General features: G+C 43.2%; 2 protein-coding genes and 1 long non-coding RNA gene across 6 annotated transcripts in view; 1 reads left to right on the top strand and 2 right to left on the bottom strand.

The window, feature by feature from the left end:
* RBPMS (RNA binding protein, mRNA processing factor) overlaps window positions 1–1,220 on the top strand; it is a 170,304-nt gene extending 169,084 nt beyond the window's left edge. For all 4 annotated transcript variants that reach the window (XR_004384086.1, XR_004384085.1, XR_004384087.1 and 1 more), the window contains one exon: window positions 1,001–1,220. The gene's annotated coding sequence lies outside the window, so the exon portion shown is untranslated. The remainder of the gene's footprint in view (window positions 1–1,000) is intronic.
* A 1,987-nt stretch (window positions 1,221–3,207) lies between these two features.
* Window positions 3,208–6,140, bottom strand: LOC116874901. The gene is made up of 3 exons (XR_004384090.1): window positions 5,408–6,140; window positions 4,174–4,269; window positions 3,208–3,335 (listed from the first exon to the last, which is right to left on the bottom strand). It is a non-coding gene; the product is annotated as an uncharacterized LOC116874901 (long non-coding RNA).
* An 8,456-nt stretch (window positions 6,141–14,596) lies between these two features.
* Window positions 14,597–18,300, bottom strand: part of GTF2E2 (general transcription factor IIE subunit 2) — a 61,525-nt gene continuing 57,821 nt past the window's right edge. The window contains exons 7-8 of the mRNA XM_032869955.1: window positions 16,338–16,453; window positions 14,597–15,109 (exon numbers count right to left, since the gene is read on the bottom strand). Of these exons, the coding sequence (XP_032725846.1) occupies window positions 14,993–15,109; window positions 16,338–16,453 (233 nt within the window). The 3' untranslated portion in view covers window positions 14,597–14,992. The remainder of the gene's footprint in view (window positions 15,110–16,337; window positions 16,454–18,300) is intronic.

The raw sequence follows: 18,300 nt of genomic DNA, 5'->3' as shown, positions 1-18,300 counted from the left end.
GGTCCCTGAGGTGGTGTGTGTAGGCCTCCCAGAGCTTGACCTGGGAGCATCTCCAGCGCCGGGCCTCTCGGTGAGTTAAACTGATGGACTAGAGCGGTGGCCACAAGCTCGAGATGGGTGCATGTTACTCGAACATGACAGGTGAGGCTTTGAATGACCTGCTCACTGCCCTTGAAAGCAGCACCCTGGTCTCTCCCCAGGGGGATTGTTCCATGAACCGTAGCTGTGTGGTTATGATGTTGCATCTTCTGACTCATGGCCCCTTATTTCTGCCGTCACCTGCACACAGGCTATGCCACGATCTCCTGGGTCACAGTGTGGGTGCCTCAGTGCTGCAGACCTGGCTCAGATTTCCTCAAATCATCCAGTTCAGGCTGTTGGCGAGTGTTCGTGGCAGGTTTCTCGCTTCAGGATTTCCTGCTGAATGCGCATCTTCCCAAAGAAGTCTGACTTAGGATGGTCAGATGGGCTGTGGGTTACAGTGCTCTTTTCTTGACAGCTTCCTCCGCCACACAAATAAGCCCTTCCCTGTGGACAGTTCTAGTGTCTGTGGAGTTACTTCTGCCTAGACCTCTGTAAGACCTTTTCTACCTCCAAATTTGGGTCTGACGTGTTGGGAAGATGGCAAGAAAATGGGGACAGAGTAATAGTAGAGGTTTCACAGTGCAGCCTTTACAACAGTGAAGAAAACCGTGGGGCCACACTAGGACTCTGCAAGTGGCAAAGTCTCAGGATGATTCGAAGCCACTTTTTTTTTTCTGGGCCACGAAGCAAAACACACGTGAACACTTCCTAGCAAGTGCGGGGGAAGGAGGTCTTGAAAAGTTTCTGGTAAGAGGGAAGTCTGTCCTGCCCTTGTGTCTGGGTCTACGGTGAGAACACGGCTGCTCTGGCGAGAGGTCGTGCTGTGTGTGCCTACACACCCATGAGTGTCAGGACGCCCCCAGGGCTTTCCCGGGGGAAGGCGGACTCACCCTCACCTTTGTTCTTTCTGTTTCAGGCTTGAAAACACCTTGCCCAGTTTTGGTCCCTTCAAGACTTTGCCACAGCCTCTATCACACATCTGTTTTTCTCGAAGAAACAAATATAATAAAAATGTTTTACTCTTTTACACTGTATAATTTTAAAAAATAGTGTGTTATTTGTGAACGCATGGTCTGACATTTCTGTACAGTTTGGAGATATTTTCAAACGAAACATAAAAGATATCAACAATAAAACCAAGAGAGTGAGTATTTTTATACCAAACATTTTAAGTGTGAGAGGATGGATGATCTTACACTGGGTTGGATCAAGTTTTTGCGCTTGACTTTTGAATGCTTGTAATTAAAAAGATCTATTTTTTCCCTCCAAGCTGCATGTTTGAGGCATGTTCTTAAATACTACAGAATTTCCAGAATTGTATGTGAATGTATAGGCGTCCACCCGCCTGGCCGGAGCGCAGGGTAAGGTAGGGACAGAACGGCGAGCTACAGCCCTACTAGGTGCATGCTTCCTCCCCTCACCCCCACCCGCTGGTTCTAGTGGGGAGCTCCTGCGGGAGGATCTGAAGCCCCCACCCAGGCACACGCTGTCCGAAAGCACTGGCCGCTCCCAGGGGGCCCGTGCAGACTGTGCCCCGGGGTGGGTTCTGCCCTTCACTTAGGCTTCTCCTGCTCCCAGCTCACCCAGAGTGTGAGACCCACTGAGGCACACCTCCCCGAGAGGGGGAAGGGGAGGCGGGCCCACCTCACAAGGGAGCTGGCTGCTAGAGGCAGCTAGCTGCTGTCTCCCACGTGATCTTGCAAAACGCTGGGTGAACCGAGCAGCGTTCTGAGCTGGGGCAGCACCATGCCAGCCGCCGGCGGTGTGCTCCCCCGGGCGCTCCCCAGCCCCCCAGCCCCAGGAGGGAGGGCACAGCTCAGCTTACTTCAACACCCAAGTGTGGCGGCTGAAGCAGACCCCGCTCCAGCGTCCCACGGCTCAGTCTCTCCGTGTGGTGGAAGAGCCATGTGGAAAAAGAAATTGACCTAAGAATTCTCACCGGCTGATACAGCTCAGCGGGACACTAGCTTATTCAACCGTGGTGCTGAAGACTTCAGTGTTCTGGGGTGGAGAGTTACTATTTTCCATTAGAAGTAAGACCTCAAGAAGCTTTTTAAAGGTCATTACCCAAAAAGGGGAACAAGAAGAGCCAGGGTTGAGGGAGGGGCACGGCCAGCAGCATGGGGAGGGGAGGTAGGGGGTTTGCTTCGTTCAGACCCTGCTGAATGCCCCCTACCCTGACTTTCATTTCTAAGAAAAATCACGGCTGCCACACAGCCTACTATACTTTTATCAAGTGTGTAATTTCTATGGTCATTTTAAAAAATAAAATGCTTTTCCCAGCTGTCACACCATTGCTTGGCACATTCCTTTCACCCCCCGCAGCCCAGCAGCTTCCTTTGCGTTCTGAGCGATAGAGCTGAGGACTGAGGGACTAAGGAATAGGATGGGGACAGGCCAGTCAGGGCGCAGCCGCTACAAACGCTCAGCTGGGGGCACCGGTGACACATGGGCCTCTGGCCCTGACTGACCTGGCAGGAGGAGCTCAAGGTAGGTTCACACCCTTCCTGATGCCTTTTACTGGGCGCAGCCGACTCCACCCCCACGGCAGCCTGCGGAGCAGGAGCTCAGGTCGATCTGCATCCATGAAGGGTCATTAGTGGTTTTCGGCCAACTTCACGGGTAAGGCAGGTGTCGACAGCTAGGACAGTGCTGAGCCATACACCCACTGGCCCATCCCTTGTGCCCCAAAAGGGAAGCTTTGGAAATAACCCACAGTGCTCCGTTCAGAGTAAAGGCAACTATCAATAGTGACTATTACCGAGTAGTCTTGGCGAGCACGGCCGTTTCTGTCCCTTTTTGCAGAGGGACCATCCACCAGAAACAGGTCCCAGTCGTGCCTGCCTGGGAGCGTGGGTGTGACCGGAGAAGGCCAGTCTGCAGCTTGCCTCAGCCCATCTGTGACCTCCCACCACCCGGGCACCACAGGCTGGGCCGCTTGCCCCAAGGGGATGCCCTCCCTCTCCAGCCTGCCGCGGGCCCTCATCCTGGCCATCGGCTCTACCTCTCCACATCCAGACGCTTCCTCACAAAGGGCCTTGGGCTCGGTGAACCTGTGCCCCCATCAGCACTGTGCTGCTGGCCATAGGTGACATTCAAGTGACCAGACTGGATGGTATTTAACAGTCTAGTGTGAGTGCCAGACACGTTCCCACGGACTGGTGAAACACCCACTTCGTGACAGGAGGAGAAACAATCTTTTCTGTCAATCTGTTGAGCAGGAATACGGTATATCTTTTGGAATTGGGAACCTGGGATAAGAAAAAGGGAGGTCTGTCTGTCCCCTCTGCTTCCATGCATAATGTTCCAGTGTGCAGAGCCTGGAATGTGGCCACTAAGCCATCTGGTTCCAAGTGACCCTTTTGTTCTCCTGTTCACTTGTACCCCTTGGGAGCACAAGACTAGCTATCAAGCTATAAAACTGACACCTGAAACTAAACACGCTGCCTTCCGCCTCTGGGACAAAACTGCAAATTAATTTAGAAAAGAATCTTAAAACTGGCAGAATGGAAGTTACCCCTCCCGATGATCATCCAGATTCACCGGACCCAGGGCTTGCACAGACGTTGAACCAGCTGCCAATCACTGCCCTCCTCTGTGAGGTTCACCCAAAGCCCAGGACTCCATGGCATCTTGTGTCCTGACTTGTGTGGCATAAGGAACGTTCTTGTGACTGGAGGGGGAGTGGCTGATTTCCCTGAATTCTCTTTCTCTACAGAGGTTTCGGGGCACTGGGAATCCATTAGCAACTCCCGAGGGCTCTGGGCAGGGCACACTTAGTGTGAGGAGTATGTTCTGATTCCCCCATGTTTCATACCACTGGGGTGCCCGGCTGTCGAGGAAAAAGGGCATTCCTGCCCAGTTTAAAGAGCAGTGGCACGTGGTTGCACTTGACCTTCAACTCCAGATCCCGTGTCCTCTTGATACCACACATGTCCAACATCCTTAGGAGGCACAAGAACATCTGTTACTGGTGAGGTGTTCTCTGAAACTGTCCTCAGGACGCCTACGCTAAAACACACTGACAATCTTGGGGTGGCGATTTCAAGCCCCAAGTAGGGCAGATCACTTTTCAAAATGTCCACTCACTTAACATGACACTCCCGGCACAGCACAGGGACACACGATCCAAGGTTCAGTTAGTGTAGACACAGGTCCTAGAAGCCTCTGCCTCTTAGGGAACACCTACCGGGACAAGGCAGGACACGCTCGCAAAACACATACCAGGAAAGAACATCCCATCCTCCCTACGTGAAGCCCTGAGGACGGCAATAAATGGATGATGGGCCATCACTGCTGTCCACACGACCACCCCAGCCTTGTCACACAGTGTGTGTGGCCTTGGCTTGTTGAGACCCACCCAAAAAAGTCTCAGGAAACCCCACATCCTCTGGTAAGTGAAACCTATAAATACAGCAGCTACAGGGAAGAGTCTCCTCTGTGCCAGGGAATTGGCATTGGCTGGTAGTAAATGGGAAATTTATGAATCCAAATGCCAAAATCGCACATTCAGAACAGGTTTTGTTTGCTTGTGGCCTCCAAGAGCTCCCCAAACAAACCGCGGACTGTGTGTTCGCAGACCAGAAGCAGTGGGTATCCCCGCCTGGCCTTCTCGCGAGGACTCTGCTCCCTGGCTGCAGGGCTCCCCTCCGTCCCCAGGTCCCACCACCTTCTCACCACACTGCTAGGGAGTGACAGCAGCAGCTGGATGTTCCTTATTATAATTTTTGTCCAGGCACAACTCCATTTCTCTTAGCTCTCCCCTAAAAGTTTCCAATGACTGTCCTCAATTACACATCAAAATGCACAGCAGATTGTCTTCACCTCTGAAATCGGCCACCCACGTCCACTCCCACTCACTTCTAGATAGCCAAGTCTGGCAGAGATGAGCAGAGGCAAGAATGGGACTTCAACTCGAACTTGAATTTCAGGTGAGTGTGACACCCAGAAGAACTGGGTGTCCTTCCTTTTATTGTGACACAACTGGAACCCTCTCACAATTTCCCACCAAAACTACAATTCTCCTCGCATGTCACCAGGTGGCACAATCCTCAGGCCACCAGAAGGGGTAGATGAAGAAATTCCTCTTCCACATAGCAGCCAGAGGGGATCAAGGCACAACACAAAAAAATGCAAGTGAATGAGGTAAAGCTACAGAATTTGCAGGTGTGACAACTGAGCAAAATACTGCCTTTCTACAACTCAATTTACTCCTTTGTGAAAGTTTGGACAAAAGATATCAACAAGCCAGATTACAATACTGGCGAACACAGGGTTAGCTAGAAGCTACTACTCACACACACCTGGTGGCAAAGTAGCTTACCTTCAACTCTGTGCTGGTGGCCTTCACGTATGTCTCCTTGCACACAAGATGAAGTGCTTGAGATGTCCAAAATGCATTTCCAGACCTAACCAATGAAACAGAATGGTGACAGATGATATCACCAAGATGGTGACATAGGTCATTCCTGACTTTGCTCCCCGTCACAAAAACAAGTATACAAGGAAAAGACCACTGAGAGAATTCTGGAACACAAAGAGGAGGCTGAAGCACCCTTCTGAACCACCCCTCCCCTTGGCCTTGGTTTCTCTGGTGGGAAAAACAGCCAGCGTGGTCAGCAAGCTTCCCAACATTGTGGGTCACATCTTAGGAGCCCCAGCTTGGGTCTGGCCGCACCAGGATTTCAGGGGATCTGCGGAGCTTGACCACTGGCAATTTGACCATGAGAGAAGAGGAAGAAGGGGTTGCAACAACCAGCTCTCAGATCTTGGCGGCAAGAGTTCCTACCTGCAGCGCCCAAGCAGAGGTCCCAACCCATGGCTTATTCATCTGCAGAAGTCAGTCAGTGACGTGGTCTGACGAGGGGACTCGGTAGGAAGCAGGGCTGCCTGATCTAGGTCCTCAAATGAAGCAACTTTCCAGCCCTGGAGGGAGCAGAGTCATAAGCCTGCCCACGGCTGAGTGGAGCTCTTGACCCTGCCCAACCAGAAAGCCTGGAAAGCTGCGCAGCCCACAACGCTCGAGCAGGGAGTCCGGCAGGCAGGTCTCAAGAGTCTGTAGAGTGAAGCTGGGGGCCCGTCTAACCAGAGGGTTTGGGATGTGGGTTGGCTTGAGTAAGACAACAATCATACCAACCCTGAAGCTGGTTCTGCTGAGCCTAGGCAGGGACTTGAATCCATAGGCCCACCCACGGCTGAAGACAGCTTGCAGCCCACGCACAAGGGAACTGCACCAGTGCCCATAGGGAGCCGCCAGTACCACCAACAGCCCCTGCTCCCCGTAGCACTGGAACTGAACAGTGTGTACTCCCCATCCACAGGGTAAATCATGGGCCCTGACTAGCCAGGGAATTCAGGGTATAGTCACACCTGATTTGGGTACCAAACACTGAGCCATGCAGGCCCAGGGCCTGTCCTACTACCTGACTGCTGCAGAGAGCCCAATTCGTAGCCCAGCCTACTGAGTAACCCCATCCTGACCATCTAGAAAGCCTGACCAGAGAAGCTAAGGAACCCCAGAGTCTATCCTCTAGACTCACTCTGGCAGGGAACCAAGTAAGCAGTCCTAGCCAACTGTTCTCAGCCAGTATGACCCCCAGCCCGAAGCTCAGAGGCTGGGCAATGGCTTCATCAAAGAAGAGAGCTGACAGCAAGACCTACCTGCCCAATGATGTCACTAGCAGATAATCCAGAAGCCCAAACTAAGCTGACTGGTGAGGAACTGTCTCTGCTAAAGTAAACATGTACAGTTCAAAAGAAGTGGAGATCTACAAACTGTCCAAGAATTCAAAATTATCCTCTTAACGTTTAGTAAATTACACAATGTGAGAAAAACAGTAAATGAACAAAAGGAGAAGTTCAACAAGGAAATAGAAACCATTAAAAAAAATCCCAAAGCTGAAAATACAATGACTGCAGAGGCATTTAATGAAAACATTCACAAACTGAGGGTTGCAGGAGGGGGTGGGGGGAGGGAGGGATGGGGTGGCTGGGTGATGGACACTGGGGAAGGTATGTGCTATGTTGAGTGCTGTGAATTGTGTAAGACTGATGATTCACAGACCTGTACCTCTGGGGTAAATAATACATTATATGTTAATTTAAAAATAAATTTTCTAAAAATCTTTAAAATAAAAAAATAAAGAGTTTCAAAAGTAGTAGAATGAGCAACCTGGGGAAAAGGACACTAAAAATTATCCAGTCAGAGGAACAAAAAGAAAAAAAAATGGAAGAGAGTTAAGAATACCTTAGAGATTTACTGGACAGTCAAAAGAAACAATATTCATGTGATGGGAATTCCAAAAGATGAAAAATAGACAAAGTATATTTAAAGCAATAATGGCCGAAGACTTTCCAAACCTGGGAGAGAAATGGACATCCAGATCCCTGAGGCCCAAAGGACCCCAATTACACCAAGACACTTTTTTAAAAAATTGTCAAAAGTCAAAGACAAAGAATTTTGAAAGCAGCAAGAATAAAGTAAATTACAGACAAAGGAACCCACATACAAATATTGGGAATTTTTTTTAAAGATTTATTTACGGGGCAGCTGGGTGGCGCAGTCAGTTAAGCATCTGCCCTTATCAGGTCATGATCTCAGGGTTCTTAAGGGCTTCCAGATCAGCGGGGAATCTACTTCTCCCTCTGCCCCTCCCCATTTTGTGCATGCTCTCTCTCAATATTTATTTATTTGACAGAGCGAGTGAGCGAGTAAGCATGGGATAGCCGAAAGGGGGACAGAGGGAGAGAAAGAATCCCAAGCAGACTCTATGTTGAGCTCAGAGAACTCAACCTCACAACCTGAGCCAAACCAAGAGTCAGACGCTTAACTGACTGTGCCACCCAGGCGCCCTACCAGAGGATTTGTAATCAGAAACATTTCAGGCCAGGGAAGAATAGGATGACATACTAAAATCATTGAAAGAAAAAAAAAAAAACCTGTCAACCAAGAATTCTATACTTGGAAAAGCTGGCCTTTAGAGATGAGGAAAAATACTTTCCCAAACAAACAAAAGCCAAGGTAGTTTAACACCACTAGACCTCCCCTAATAAGAAATGCTGAAGGGAGTCCTTAGAAGGGAAGTAAAAAATATGCTAATTAATACTGAAAAAAACAAAGAAAGCATGAGACTTACTGGTAATGGTAAATACATAGTCAAAATTAGATTCTGTACCATGGTAATAGCAGTGCATAGCACACTTACAACTCTAGTTTAAAAATTTAAAAACACAGGAAAAAGAATAACAATAATAATCTGTTATTAGTTACACAATATTAAAAATATATAAACAATACCAATAACCTAAAGTGTGAGCAGGAGGGTAAGTATAAGTGTAAAGTTTAGAAAACCTATTAAAGTTATCAGGTTAAAATAAGGTGTTATAATTTTAATATATTTTATATAAGCTTCATGGTAAGCACAAGGAGAAAACACAGTAATTATACAAAAGAACATGACAGAGAAGTCAAAGCATACTGATATCAAAGGGTATCAAAACAAAAAAGACAAAATTTGAAACAAGGAACAACGGATCTACAAATCTACAAAAATGGATCTAAAAATTTAATAAATAGCAACAATAAGTCTCTATCAATAATTACCTTAACTAGATTAAATTCTACAACTGAAATACACAGAACACATTGACTGTATTCAAAAATAAGACCCAATGAAAATGCTGCCCACAAGACACTCACTTTAGCCTTAAAGACACACACAGACTAAGATTGAAGGGATGGTAAAGATATTTCAAGGAAATTATATCCAAAAAAAACCCAAAAACCAAAAAACAACCCAATAACCAGTAGATATATATATATCAGACAAAATAAACCTCAAATAAAAATGGTAAAAAGATACAAAGGCCATCCTATAATGATAAAGGGGTCAATCCTTCAAGAAGCTATAACAATTGTAAATATCTATGCACCAAAATCGGGGAGCATCCAAGTATATAAAGCAAAAACTAACAGAGCTAAAAGGAAAAATAAAAAGCAATACATTAAGAGTTGGGGGCTTTAATACCCCGCTCTCAACGATGGATGGATCATCCAGACAGAACCAATAGGAAACAACAGATCTGAACAATGCTTACAGACCAAATGGACCTAACAACCATATACAGAACATTCTATCTGAAAAGAGCAGGCTACATATTCTTCTCAGACACACGGGGAATATTTTCTAGGATAAACCAAATGCTGGGCCAAAAAAATAAGTCTTGGTAAAAATTTTTTTTAAGATTATTTATTTACGAGATAGAGACAGAATGTGTATGTGCAGGAGAGCACAAGCAAGGGGAGCTGCAGAAGGGGAGGGAGGAGCAGACTTCTCGCTGAGCAGGGAGCCTGATATGGGGCTCAATCCCAGAACCCCAAGATCATGACCTGAGCCAAAGGCAGATGCTTAACTGACAGAGCCACCCAGGTGTCCCAAGTCTTAGTAGACATACTAAGGTTGATATCAGGGGGCGCCTGGTGGCTCAGTCGTTAAGAGTCTGTCTTCAGCTCAGGTCATGATCCCAGGGTCCTGGGACCCAGCCCCAGCTGAGCAGGGAGCCAGCTACTCCCTCTCCCACTCCCCCTGCTTGTGTTCCCACTCTTGCTGTGTGTCGCTCTCTCTCAAATACATAAAATTTAAAAAAAAAAAAAAAAAAGTTGAAATTGTGCCAAGTATCTTCTCTGACCACAATGGTATGAAACTAGAAATCAACAAAAGAAGGAAAATGGAGAAATTCATGAATACATGGAAACTGAATGCTCTCATAAACCACCAGTGGATCAAAGAAGAAACTAAATGAAAAGTAAGTATCTTGAGACAGACAAAAATGGAAACACAATCGACAAAAACTTATGGGATGCAGCAAAAGCAGTTTTATTTTTTTAAATTTGAGAGAGATAGAGAGCTCATACACATAAGAAGGGGGAGTGCCAGGCAGAAGGAGAGGGAGAAGCAGGCTCCCTGCTGATCAGTGAGCCAGATGTGGGACTTGGTCCCAGGACCCCGGGATCATGACCTGAGAGGAAGGCAGACGTTTAATTGACTGAGCCACGCATGCGCCAGCAACAGCAGTTCTTAAAGGGAAATTCGCAGCAATAAACACCTACAGTAGAAACAAGAAAGACCTCAAATAAACAACCCAACTCTAAGCATTAAAGAATTAGAAAAAGAACAAAGTGAGCCAAAAGTGAACAGGAGGAAACAAATAATAAAGATTAAAGCAAGAGTAAATATGATAGGCGTACCTGGGTGGTTCAGTAGGTTAAGCACCTGCCTTCGGCTCAGGTCATGATCTCAGAGTCCTGGGATGGAGGCCTGTGTACGGCTCCCTCCACTGCAGGGAGTCTGCTTCTCCCTCTGCCTATCCCTCTGCTCATGCTCACTCTGTCTGTCTTGCAAATAAATAAATAAATAAATAAATAATAAAAAACTAGCTGTGAAAATTTTTAAAAATTAATATGATAGAGAACAGAAAAACAATGGAAAGATTAACCAAGGAGATGGTTCTTTGAAAAGATAAAATTGACAAACATTTAGCTAGACTAACCAAGAAAAAGATTCCAAGTCAACAAAATTATAAATGAAAAACAAAACATTACAACTGATACCATGGAAGTACAAAGTATCCTAAGAGGCTACTATGAACAACTATACACCAAACTGGACAACCTAGAAGAAATAGAAAAAAACTTGTTTTGTTTTCTTTTTTCTAAGTAAGCTCTATGCTCAACATGGGGCTTAAGTTAGGATACCAGTATCAAGAGTTTTGTGCTCTACTGAGACAGCCAGGCTCCTTGAAATGGGAAATTTTTTTGGAAAATACAACCTACCATGTCTGAAACGAGAGTAAGTAGAAAATCCAAAGAAACCAATTACTATTTGGAAGCTGAATCAGCAATCAAAAATCCCCCAACAAAGAAAAGCCCAAGACTAGATGTATTCAAAGATGTGTTTTACCAAGGATTTTAAGAATTAATGCCAATCCTTCTCAAAATTTTCCAAAAACTCAAAGAGGAGAAAACAATCCCAAATTCATCTTATAAGACAGGCATTACAATGGTACCAAAGCCAAGAAAGGACATCACTAGAAAACATATATAGGTCAATATCCCTCATGAACACAGATGCAAAAATTCTCAGTAAAATACTGGCAAACCAAATTTGGCAACACATTATAAAGATGTTTCAGAAGGATCAAGTGGGATTTATCCTTAGGATGCAAGGACAGCTTAATATATGCAAATCAGTGTCATACATGACATTCATAAAAGGAAAGAAAAATCATTATCTCAATAGAGAGAGAAAATGCATTTACAACAAAATTCAACATCCATTTATGATAAAAACTCAACAAATCAGATACAGAAGGAACATACCTCAACATAGTAAAGGCCATACAGGACAAGCCCACAGCTAACATCATATTTAAGGGTAAAAGGTTAAAAGCTTTTCCTTGAAGATCAGGAGTAAGACAAATGTGCCCAATCTTACCAATCCTATTCGACATAGTACTGGAAGTGCTAGCTGGAGCAATCAAGAAAGAAAAATAAATAAGAAGCTTCAGGACTGGAAAGGAAGTAAAACTGTCCCTACTCGCAGATGACATGATTTTATAGAAAGAAAATCCCAAAGACTCCACCAAAAAACTGCTGGATCTAATAAAGAAATTCAGTAAAACTAGCAGGAAAACAAAATTAACATGCAAAAATCAACAACCTTCCTACAAACTAATAACAAATTACCTGAAAAAGAAACAAGAAAATCCCACTTTCAAAAGCATCAAAAACAACATAAAGTACTTAGGAATAAAATTAACCAAGGGGATAAAAGAGCTCTAGGCTGAAAACTGTTAAGACACTGATGAAAGAAATCAAGATAAATAAATGTGAAAGTATCCTGTGTTCATGACTGGAAGAATAAATATTGCTAAAATGTTCATACTATCCAAAGCAATATACAGATTTGATGAAATCCTTATCAAGATTCCAATGGCATTTTCTACTGCAGTAGAAAAAAACACTCCTAAAATCTATAAGGAACCACAAAAAACCCAATAGCCAGAGCGATCCTGAGAAAGAACAAAATGGGAGGCATCAAACTTCCAGATTTCAAGCTATATTATAATGCTGTAGTAACTGAAACAGTATCAAATATTATCGACAAATAGTATCAACTAATATCTGATAAGGGAGCCAAGAACTCCCAAGAAAGAAAAGAGTTGCTTCAATAAATGGTGCTGGAAAAACTGGGTACGCATACATAAAAGAATGAAACTAGACTTCTATCTTATGCCACCCCCAGAAATTAATTCAAAATGGATTAAAGACTTAAATATAAGAGTAGAAACCATTTAAGTCCTAGGGAAAAAACATAGGAAAAAAGCTCCTTGACATGGGTCTTAGCAATGATTTTTCAGATATTACACCTAAAGCACAAGGAACAAAATAAAAAATAAACAAGTGGCACTATATAAAACTAAAAAGCACAGCAAAGAAATAATCAACGAAATGAAAAAGCAGCATATGAATTGAGAAAAAAATGTTTGCAAACCATATATCTAGTAAGAGGTTATTAACATTCAATAATATAAAAACTCCTACAATAGCAAAAAAAAAAAAGAAAAAGAAAAAGAAAGAAATCAACTAAAAACTGGGCAAAAGACCTGAAATAGACATTTTTCTAAAGAAAATATACAAATGGCCAACAGGCACATGAAAAGATGTTCAACATCACTAATCATTAGGGGAATGCAAATTAAAATCACAATGAGGTATTCTAATACTATGAGAATGGTTAGCATCAAAAAGAAATAACAAATGCAGGCAAGGATGTGGAGAAAAGGGAACCCTTGTGCACTGATGGTGGGATTACAAACTGGTACATCCAATAGAGAAAATATACAGTTTCCTCAAAAAAATTAAAAACAGAATTACCAAGTGATCTAGCAATCCCACTTCTGGGAATACATCCGAAGTAAATGAAAACAGTATGTATCAGAGCTATCTGTACCCCCATGGAAACAAGCTAAGCGTCTATTATCAGATGAGTGGATAAAGATATGGACAGAATCGACTATTATTGTATAATGGAATACTTCAGCTGTAATAAGGATGAAATCTGCCATTTCAAACAACATGGACTGACCTTGAGGGCATTACACTAAGTGAAATATGACAAAGGAAAAGACTATTTGATCTCACTTATATGTGAGACCAAAAATATAAGAACTCATAGCAGAAATTGTGTTTGTGGTTACCAGAGGCAGGGGTGAGGCTGGGGAAATTGGGTGGAGGTGGTCAAATGGTACAAATTTCAGTTCCAAGGTAAGTAAGGACAGGGACAGGGATGGGACGTACAGCGGGATGATGACAGTTAACCCTCCTCTGTGGCATATATCAAGAGTAAATTTTATGCCACATGGAAAAAAAATGTTTTTTCAATTTTTTTGGACCTATAGGAGATGACGAGTGTTAACTAAACTTACTGCGGTTATCATTTCCTAACATATGTAAGTCAAATCATTACGCTGTACACACAACTTAAACTCCTGCTGTATGTCAACTATACCTCAATATTACTGAAAAATAAAAACAGAAAGATGTACAGACCACCAAAAGTAGGCACACTTGGAGATAAGCTAGCTTCAGAATTTTTAACAAGAAAACTAGTTTTATAAGACATCAAAAGTTCCTCCTTATTGACTAAACAAACAAACCATGGTAACAAAGACCCATGAATTTCCCAGTGTTCTAAATTACCTGACAAGAGGAAAGGAAAACAGTCTTATGTAAATGGATGAGAACCAAATCAGAAGGATAAAAAGAACTAAAGCAGCAAAAAAGTTCATCATCTGCACAAAGTACTGACTGCTCTGGGTTTCCATCACACCTTTTCTTGAGATGACTGAACCTTATGTTTAAAATCCTCTGCAATTTCAGTTTACAATGAGACTGTAAGAACCAACCCAAAGGACCACCCAAGTAACAAGCAGAGGTAAGGAAAACAGGTAGATTGCCATAGAAGGCTGGAATAACCACACAGACTTCCTTCCTATATATCACCATGACTGCTAAGAACCTGCATCTTCAATAATGGCTCTCATGAGCTCCACCAGTGATGGCAAGACAGAGGGAGTCTTCCCCAGAAAAAATTCAGGGTCAAATCCCATGAGGATTGAGACAGGGTAAAGATGACGTTCAAGTTGGCAAGAAAACTCTTATCCATCTTTGTTGGAGATGGCATGAACCCATGACTTGCAAAATCCAAGAAGCTTGATGCTGATTTATGCTTTTAAAAAACATTAAAAATCACATGAGGTGTATCTTTACTGTCACATTTGCTAACAAGGGGCACATCTTGTGTTCCAACTGTGGGATCCATACGCTCAGCACCACAGCACAAATCACCGTCTTCAACATCGCAAACATGCATCCTGTGGGAGTTAAAGACCGGAGCTGCCGTCTGCCATTGCCAAGGACAGAAAGAAACAAACTGAACTCACTAACATCTTAGAGTTCCTTCTACAATGATTTTATTATAAATATGTTCTTTTGGAATAAACAAATATTGCATTCAAGACTATTTATCTGCAAACTTGTTCTAAAGTAATAAAGGAAGAGAAAAGGAACCAGGAACCACTTAGAAATAGAGATAAGTAGCAAAGACACTTGCACGCCATGCTAAGCGCCTTTTCCCCAGAAGTAACAGAAGGTTAACAGGGAATATCACATATCTCATTAGCCCATTCAATTAAAGTAAGCTTTGAGTTTGGTAATTTGCTCTTGTTCTGTAAACTGAACTGCTCCTCTCCTCAGCCCTAAGAAGCAGAATGGGAAGACAGTCTTCAGAGCCCAGCAACAAAAAAGATCTTGACTTTGTTAACTCTTTGCTCATGAACAAACTGTTCGCTATTTGCCAGGAGCAATGTCAGAGTAGTCCTTCAACACTCCAGCCAGATGTTCGTTGTGGGTCTTAAACCGTCGCTTTTTCTGTGAAGCTGGCTTTTTCCTTCTCTGAATAGGAGCCTACAAGAAAAGGTAAAAACAGAAACAGCTACTCAGAAAGGCAGAATAGCAAGGATTTACTAACAATGTGTGGAAATCTTTCTTCCTGCTCGGTGGGCCCAGCTTCCTATGCCAACCCCCAACCACAGCTCCCAACCACAGATGAGCGCTAGAGTCAGGGTGACGTGCATACCTTCCCCAGGAATAACGGGGCTGGCACAGAAAGCCCCCAACACTAAGCAGATCAAAAAGAGAGGTAATAAAGCTCTTTTTCATTTCTATCTTTAGGTTTTAAAAAAGATCTGAAGTAAATATGGCAAAATAGAGATAGAGCAAACTTGGCAATTGGCTATACACACAAAGATTTAAGTATTATTCTCCATTGTTTTCTGTGTCCTTGAAATTTAAAATCACATGATTTAAAAAAATCAATAAACTAAGCAATGATAGGAAAAAATAGCTCATAAGTGCCGCCATTACACTAACTCATGGAGATCACTAGGCAATAAATTCAACCTTTTACGGATGCTAAAAATTCACTGAATAAAACACACACACAAAATCATAAAGAAGGCAAGCTACAAATCTGACGGTAGACGAGGGAAAAGGCGAGGGCAAAGCAGCTACAGTTAGGGTGTTGGTGAATTATTCCCCAAACTGGGTTTGTCCTTGGACTACAGACAACTGATTAAGCTGGTACAAGGTAATTCACAAGTCACCATTCCATTACAAATCCCTCCTTTGATCAGGCTTTGGACCTATATAGTATCTGGTTCCTAAGGAATCTGGAAGTCAACAAGGACAACAATGTGATCAGGGCTAAGGCGGAGTCAGGCACCAAGACCACAGGGGCTCATGGAACAAGGTGGAAGGAAGCACAATTGAGGTCTTAAAGGTCAAGATGACAAAGCGAGCTCCTTTGAGAAACTGGGAGGGCAACATGTGGGCACTAGAAAATGTTTAGTATGACCTGACCTTAAGAATAATCCCTACTAGTAGGACAGTGGTGAAAGGGGTAATGAGGAAAGCTCTCACATGCCTGGGTCATAGCACCTGGGGGCAGAGATCCACTGGCGCCCAATAAATCAGGCATGATCTGGTTTGCGTCTGACCAAGATCACTAATTACAACACCGCGAAAAAACTGGAAGAGAGAACTGACTACCCATTCTTCAGAGAGAACAGGAAGCAGGCTCACAGCTCAAAGAACAGAGGATGACTTTTTTTTGTTTCCTCAAGAGACTACATACCACTTTCTTTGGTCCGGATTCCTGCATGGAAGAAATACCCTGTCGCTTCAGATATTCTTCAATTTTCTCCTCATCCATTGAATCCACCGTGACGCTCCTCCAGAGCTTCTGAAACTCTGCCAACAAGATAGCAGGGATTTTACGACAGATGTTTACAAGCTATAGCATTTGTGATAGAAATCCAGGCCTTGCTATTATCTCCTCTGGTCTAAAGTAGCACATCTAAGACTTCGTGATAAAATCAAAGGAAGTAAGACAAGAACACTCAAATGCCGGACCATGAGCAGCAGAAGGGGCTGGGAACAGCGGTGTTCTATTCTGAGTCCAGTAACGAAGGGCCTCGCCATGAGAACTCCCTGCTCCTGACAGTCTCCTTTTAGTCTGAGAAGCAGTTCTCTCCTGTGAAATAGGTGAAAATTCCTGTTCACTCTCTGAGCTCATTCTACAATGATTTTATTATAAATATGAGAACCAGCAGTAAAAAGAAACATGAAGGGAGGCAGGGAACCAAAATTTTATATGGGGATAAGAAGCTGTAAGAGTTTATTAACAAGAAGACTTTTGAAACCAGAAAACCTGGAGATGGGGTACTAAGAGGTCATCAAGACTCTTACAAAGTTTGGGTCAGTTATTTTACAGAATGGCCTTCAATTTGGGGTTGTCTACTATTTCTTCATGATTAAATTGAGGTTATACATTTTTGGCAAGAATATCACAGAAATGATGTTGCGCCTTTCTCGGTGCAAAGGGTACGTGATGTCAATGTCTTATTATTATTATTTTTTTTAAAGATTTTATTTATTTATTTGACAGAGATCACAAGCAGGCAGAGAGGCAGGCAGAGAGAGAGGAGGAAGCAGGCTCCCTGCTGAGTAGAGAGCCCGATGCGGGGCTCGATCCCAGGACTCTGAGATCATGACCTGAGCCGAAGGCAGCGGCCTAACCCACTGAGCCACCCAGGCGCCCCTCAGTGTCTTATTATTGAGGCTGATAAACTGACTGCTGGTTAAGCTGATATCTGTTGGATTTCTCCACCATGAATCTATTATTTTTCCCTCTGTAATTAAATTGAACCTTATGGGGAAATCTACTGAGATTAAGCAAATACTCCACTTCTCATCATACTTGTTGCTAACTTTAGCATCCACTGACAGCTCCTGCCTATAATTATAACTCGTGGGTTTGCCTAATGGCAAATTATTTCCATCACTCCTTCCAGATGCATAAATTAGAATTCTACTGTAAGGAAGGACTATTCATTCTCCATTTGTTCAGTTGTTTATTTTATATAGTATGGACTCATGAATACTTATTTTATAGATTACAATCGACTACAATCATTGTTACTCAAACACCCTGGCTTTGGTCATTGAGAGCCCCTTCAGATTGTTGCTTTATCTTTTTTACTGCTTTCCTTCTTATTTTTTGTTTTGTTGAGCACTTATTTTCTGGTACCAAAAGATGTTCCAAGCTCATCTTATTAGTTCCCCAAACTTAGAATCAACCATTTCATCAAGGAGTCCTGACAGCTTTTATCAGAGAAGGTTATCTAGAGACCAAGACCTAGATGCTCTATGTTCTTTGTCAGTTCGGTGTTTGTTTTCTGAAAATAGCAAATGATTAGGGGATATCAAATTTAAAGGCAGATGGATATATTCTGGCAGATCTCCAAGTATCATGAAAGTCAGGCATGCTCTTTATAAATTAAAAAAGTAAATAAAATAGGAACAGCTTTAGAAATCTTGTAACAGAAAAGAAAATTTACAAATTTTCAAATTAACAAATTTGAATATGTAGAATTTACAATTTGGATTGGATCCTCTGAAGAGATCCCTGTCCCGCTTACGCTAACAATGAAAGCTGTGTAACAAAGTATGCCAGAGAAGAAAGGGAAATAAACAAACTCATTAAAGAGGTTTTTCTTAAATTCCTAAATAACTCATTCACGTTTTGGCTATGCCCA

The sequence above is a fragment of the Lontra canadensis genome, unplaced genomic scaffold (genome assembly GCF_010015895.1).
Source record: "Lontra canadensis isolate GAN:19392208 unplaced genomic scaffold, GSC_riverotter_1.0 scaffold39, whole genome shotgun sequence".
Lineage (NCBI taxonomy): Eukaryota > Metazoa > Chordata > Mammalia > Carnivora > Mustelidae > Lontra > Lontra canadensis.
This window is presented reverse-complemented; position numbering and strand designations above follow the sequence as displayed.